We start from the raw sequence: 6,150 nt of genomic DNA on the forward strand, positions 1-6,150 counted from the left end.
TGGGGTAGGTGAAGCACCCACACCTGCCCTCACCCTCATTCGTCCCACTCTGGGCCCTTGAGCAAGGCCCTTAACCTCCGCCATCTGTTCTTCCGGGTGTCCTAGATAACAGCTTGCTCCACACAGAGGGTTGTGGTAGCTCAGTGTTCTGTGGTTGCGTCAGGAAGGGGATCCAGTGTAAAAATAACTGCCAAGTCTCAGTGCGACTTAGTTTGCTGTGTCGACCCCTAACGCAGGGAGCAGCCGAAAGAAGAAGAAGAAGAAAGAAGATATATATATATATATATATAAGGTGCTGTTTTTGTATGACAACCCAGTGACCAGGATGCCTGCAGCGCCAGCACAACATTTTGACGTCACGTGCACCATTGAGTTTGGATTTGTGAAAATTTACAAATTTGCACTGTTCCAATGTTGTAGTGTTAAAGAAAGTAAATGTCATGAACAAATTTGACATTAAACATAACCCAAGTTGAAGTGTTGCATCATTTTCAGCCCCCTTTTAGGCATCTGCACTTGGTAGCAGGCCAAATTGTCTAAGACCATGCAGAATAATGTAATATTTTAGTACCACAGCAGAGAAAACTATGTAGTCTCTGTACGTAGGTCTAGGATAAAAATATCCGTATTGGTATTGGTTATGGGGCAGCACGGTGGCGCAACTGGTAGAGCTGCTGCCTCTCAGCGAACAGGTTCCTGGTTCAAACCCCGGTCCAGGAGCCTTTCTGGGTGGAGTTTGCATGTTCTCTCCGTGCATACGTGGGTTTTCTCCGGGTACTCCGGTTTCCTCCCACAGACCAAAAACATGCATGTTAGGCTGACTGGTAACTCTAAATTGTCCCTAGGTGTGAGTGAGAGAGTGAATTGTTGTTTGTCTCTATGTGGCCCTGCGATGGACTTGCGACCCGTCCAGGGTGTACCCCGCCCCTCGCACAGTGATTGCTGGACATGGGCACCATCGACCCCCGTGACCCAAAATGGAACAAACGGGTAAAGATAATGGATGGATGGATGGATGGATGGTATTGGTTATGGGCTAAATAAGTTTTAACATATCGGCATATCAGATATCGGCCAAATATTGTACATCCTTATATGACCCATTTATCAATTTTTGGAGGGGGCCTGGAATGTCATTAGAAAGAAAAGAGAGCAAAGCTAAAGGTGAAACAATCCATTTTTTATGGGCACAATAAACAGCCACTGCATCGCATGAAGCAAGAATTAATAAGAGTTTAGCGGCGCATTTGTGACAAAAATAAAAGAGACAAGCACGGTGAGGTTTCACAAACCACATGTTGGTTTGAATCACTCAGCTCCTGTTTCTGTACATTTCTAGTCTATTTGTAATGATTTATAGTAAAAAGAAAAGCAGCGGTTGGAGGAGGCGTAAAACGTTTTGTGCTGTCCTCACTCTGAGTTTCTTAGAAGCAAAATGTTCAAATCCAAACGTTTCAAGTGTGTAATGATGTAATCTCTTCTATCTGAACAAAGTATGTCCAGTATTGTCATTAGCATGAACCTACGTGATAAAAACATGACTTTGAACATAATGAAGATTAAAATTGATCATTGGGATCAAATATTAACTATTATTACCGTTAATATAGCCTGAAATGAAGATAGGCTGGCTTTTGGGAATGGCAATAATGCAGCTCAGTTACAAAGAAAAAGTTTGATTAAAGGAATGTTTGTATTCTGTGTTATTCATCACTAATATTCCCTCACTATGTTCCTTCAATTCATATATTTTTGTGCTTCTTTTGTACCACTTTATGGACCCGAGATATGAATGTTACTGATTACTCCTCTCTGTTTCTGGATCCTGTTCAGACCGGCCCGGCCTGCTGAACGTGAAACCCATCGAGCAGCTCCAGGAGACTGTGCTTCATTCACTAGAGCTGCAGCTGAAGCTAAGCCACCCAGACTCCCTGCAGCTGTTCGCCAAGCTGCTCCAGAAGATGACGGACCTGCGTCAGATAGTCACCGACCACGTTCACCTTATTGAGCTGCTGAAGAAGACAGAGGTGGACATGTTCTTGCACCCCCTGCTGCAGGAGATCATGAAGGACTTGTATTAGAATTGAAAAGAGGACAAGTGCAGGAATGGGATGACAAAAGAAGAATGGATTACATGAGTGTGTAAGAAAGTATTTCGGCCAGAAAGTCGAAATTGAGAATGACATGAGGAAGAACAACAAAAAAACTAAGAAAATAAATACAGAATTGGAGCTTTTCTAGAGCGTGTGTTTGTGTATTATTTGTAATGCACAGTCGTTTAGCCACTGCTGACCCTGAACTATATGTTGTGAGTAGGGATGCACGATATTGGATATATATATATATATATATGAACAGCACCTTTTGTATTGGTGAGTTATTTTGATAGAATGGCCGATGTCCAATAGTTAACTTTATCGATAATATCGGCCGATACCAGGCCAATAATATTGTGCATCCCTAGTTTGCCAACTTAAATATAAAACTACCACCAACAATAAGGAAGACTGTTGATGACTGAAAGAGAGGGAACTGTCAGTTGTCAAACTCAGTGCACAAACACAAATGCTTCAACACAGACAGCTTTACGTGCCTTACAGAGAAATATATTTCACACCATGTCCTATGCAGCAATGTGTTTCCCTTGTGCAGCTTATCAACACATTTCATTACAGCAGCAGTGTACAGGCAGCAGCAGTGTGTACGTGCATCATTACCTCTGTGAACACGCAAAAATGCATGAATTCTCACACAAGCGCAACACTGTGCACAGTCGTTTTCCTGTTTTAGGATCAAGGTGAAGGTGCTATCTCATTTTAATCAGCAACTTCCAAAAACAGAAATCAGATTATTACCTGTAACTTATTCTAGTCCCACACACGTGTGAGAAACTGTGAGAAAGTGTGGAAAAGACACGTAACAATGTTCACATTATCTCTTCGTCGACAAAGCTGCGTTTGTCATATTTTTCTGTATGACCTGATGTTTAGCTTTTTATATAAAGACAATGTTAGTTTGTTTTTTTGATCAAAAAAAAAGAAACAGACATAAAATGTATAATATGTAATCAGCTCTTTTGTTTCTGTTTGTATGAAATTATTCAACTGAACTTGCCATAGTTTTGTAGTAGACTCAGCAAACTGGTTGAGTTCTAATTTTTACTGTGAAATGTTGTATCTGCAAACGGACGTGCAGATAAACAGACTGGATTGATATGAATGAGGGATAAAAAAGAGAAATTTTACTGTAAATAAAATTTTTCTAACTTTTTTATTTGAAGTCTTGTTTGTTTGCCTAAAGGCATTTGGGTGTGCTTGTGCTATTAGTTATAAAAAATAAAAATTTAAAAAACTGTTCCCAAATAACGTCTCCACTTCAGACATGCCAGTCACTCAGACTCTTGGAAATCTAGTTTTACAGTCATGACATCAGCCGTCCTCTGGGTCTGTTAGCAAATACTCATACACACACCCTGCTGGTGCGATTGCAACATCTGAACTCTGCTGAACTCACCAGAACACCAGAGTCTGGATATAAATTTGTTCAGCAGGAAGAGAAGGAGCTTTACTTTTTTAGAGATTTGTGGGGTCTGTTGGAAATGTTGCTTTTTGCTTCTGTTTGGAGAAAACAATGTTTGGTTTTTTTCATCATAAAAACTTTTGAAAGTTATAGACAGTTTAGGTATTGGAACAGGTTACAGATGAGATTGCGTGCAAAGACAAGGTCAGAGTCACATTTAAACTCAGAACGTTACACTTTAACCCACTGAAACATCAGGTCAGTTACACAAAACCTTCTCACTGGTCATGTTGTTATTCTAACACACACAAGATGCTTAAGGTCAGGAATGTCTACCAATGAGATCAAAATCTATAACTTTTCAATGCGAACGATGAGTTAGACAATAACTTAAGCCAACGAGACACTATTTGATGTACTTTGTATTTTACCTCAAGATCATTTAGTTTGTGCGCAGTGAATAGTTGTGTCTTCTTTAGAATAACTGATCAATTTCTAATTGTTATTAGAAATAATAAGAAATGTGAGATTCATTAATCACGTACTGATCTGACATGACATTGTTTCGTCATGCAACACCTGTATGACAAAACAATAACTGCATATTTATTTTGTGGTCATGCAGTGAGATGTGAGGACCCAAATGCAGGTATGAAGGAGGCAGTTTGAGGATATCAGCAAGACTGTTTTATTACAAAAAGGTACATAAAAAAATAGACTAAACAATTTACAGTATATGAATGTATGCAGACAGTGTAATAGAAAACATTTTGTGAATGTTTTCTAGAAATATCTTGTGATGATTACTAATGGAAGACAAGTGGCTGTAAACAAAGACCACCGAGTGCATCTAGTGGCGGTACTGGTATAAAATGATATCCAAGAACAAAAAACTCAATTAAATATTTAAAAAACGTGCCCTTTCTATACACTGCATGCAACTGTAGTTGATTGTGAGTTAAATTGGGCACCATCATTTTCTATCTCCTGCCTTTTACATAACACACTCAAGAAGAGATTTTACTTTAATGTCCATTTTAATTATGTTTGATAAGCGTCAGATTGAACCAATAGTTTTTCAAGGTCAAGGTTCTTTATTGTCATTCGCATCATATATGGTACATGTGATGGAATGAATCTGTGCACACAGGGTCCCAGTTACATCCAACAAAAGTATAAATTGTAAAAGAAAAACAGTAATAAGATCTAAGATATGAACTAAGAAATACACTAAACTAAGAATATACTAAGCACTAGTACAAAAACAATACGCCGGACAGTCTCAACTTAGATCTCAACTTTCCAGCTCATCCTTCTCATCACCAGGAGGAAAAGATCCTCATTCAAGAATCACTCAAGTCATATAAATGTGTCCTGGTTAAAAAATAGTTATAATAATTACCTTATTGCTGCTGAGCATTGCAGACTAGTTAAAATAAATCTAATAAGATTTGATCACATTAGTTAACTCTGATTTTGTTCAGAAGGTTTAAAATAGATTTTACTCTGAAAACACCTAAACAGTGTTGCCATGAAAGTTTTGAAAGGGAACTATAAACACATGTTGAACTTTGGGGCTCATATTTGTCACCTTCAGAGTATTATATGTCATCATTATGTCATCTTGTGATTTATGAAAATAATATGTTATAGCTGGTGGAAACCATGAACAATACTGGTAATAGTCAGTAACCCTACTAAAACCTTTTTTTTAACCATCTGACGTGGCATCTGTGGGCAGGGGAGAAATGGGACAAAGTACTTTTATTAACTTCTGCATTTACAAAAGTTGAGTTTGTGCAATACCCACATAGTGTTTAAGATTTTTACTAATGCTCATTTTTCCTTATCTGAAAAAAATGGCTGCGCCTCTCGAGGCCGGCGGCCTCAGTCACCTCCGTCTCCCCGTGACTGGGTTTTTTTTTTTTTATGTTTCTCTCGGACGGGCTGTACTGAAATGTAATTTCGCTGCGCTTTGGTACAATGACAATAAAGCTGATTCTGATTCTGATTTATCGTGAAATCAACAGCAGGAATAATTTTCTAAATGAATCAGATCTGCAGCTGTCCACATAAAGCACCACTTTTCTATGAACAAAACATCGTTCATACATTTTTAAAGGATTTTTAGTCTGTACAAAAAGATGGAACATTTAGACATTTAAAAATGACAGTATTTTAATATTCATTGCCCTCTTTTTGAACAAACACAACAACATGGTTCGATGAGTTTAGAAGAACTTGACTGGCCTTTATATGACCTTAACCTCTTTGAGATGAACTGGAACAAAGATCTTCTCCTCTGACCTTCTCAGCTCATCAGTTCCTGACCTTGTAAATGTTCTACAAAATGCATGTGCACAGCTTCCCACAAAAGCATTCCAAAATGTTGCAAAAAGCTTTCCAAGAATAGTGGAGGCTGTTATTGCTGAAAAGGCAAACCAACTCAATCCCTGTTGGTATGGTCTGCAGGTTTAACACTTACAGTGTCATTTTTCACTTGGTTACACAGTATGTCTGAATGAGCCAGCTTTAAGTAAATCAAAGGCTGATGCCCCCTGTGATTCTGGCCCTGCAAACTATATATATTATGTATGGTATATATATATATATATATATATATATATATAT

The 6,150-nt window shown here is 38.3% G+C and overlaps 1 protein-coding gene across 1 annotated transcript in view; it reads left to right on the forward strand.

Annotated features, from left to right (window-relative positions):
- The window catches only part of LOC119412774 (peroxisome proliferator-activated receptor gamma-like), a 7,448-nt gene extending 5,088 nt beyond the window's left edge, over window positions 1-2,360 (forward strand). The window contains exon 2 of the mRNA XM_037679810.1: window positions 1,828-2,360. Coding sequence (XP_037535738.1) covers window positions 1,828-2,081 — 254 coding nt within the window. The 3' untranslated portion in view covers window positions 2,082-2,360. The remainder of the gene's footprint in view (window positions 1-1,827) is intronic.
- Window positions 2,361-6,150: the final 3,790 nt, after the last annotated feature.

The sequence above is a fragment of the Nematolebias whitei genome, chromosome 7, assembly GCF_014905685.2.
Source record: "Nematolebias whitei isolate Nwh7 chromosome 7, NemWhi1, whole genome shotgun sequence".
NCBI classification, from domain to species: Eukaryota; Metazoa; Chordata; class Actinopteri; order Cyprinodontiformes; family Rivulidae; genus Nematolebias; species Nematolebias whitei.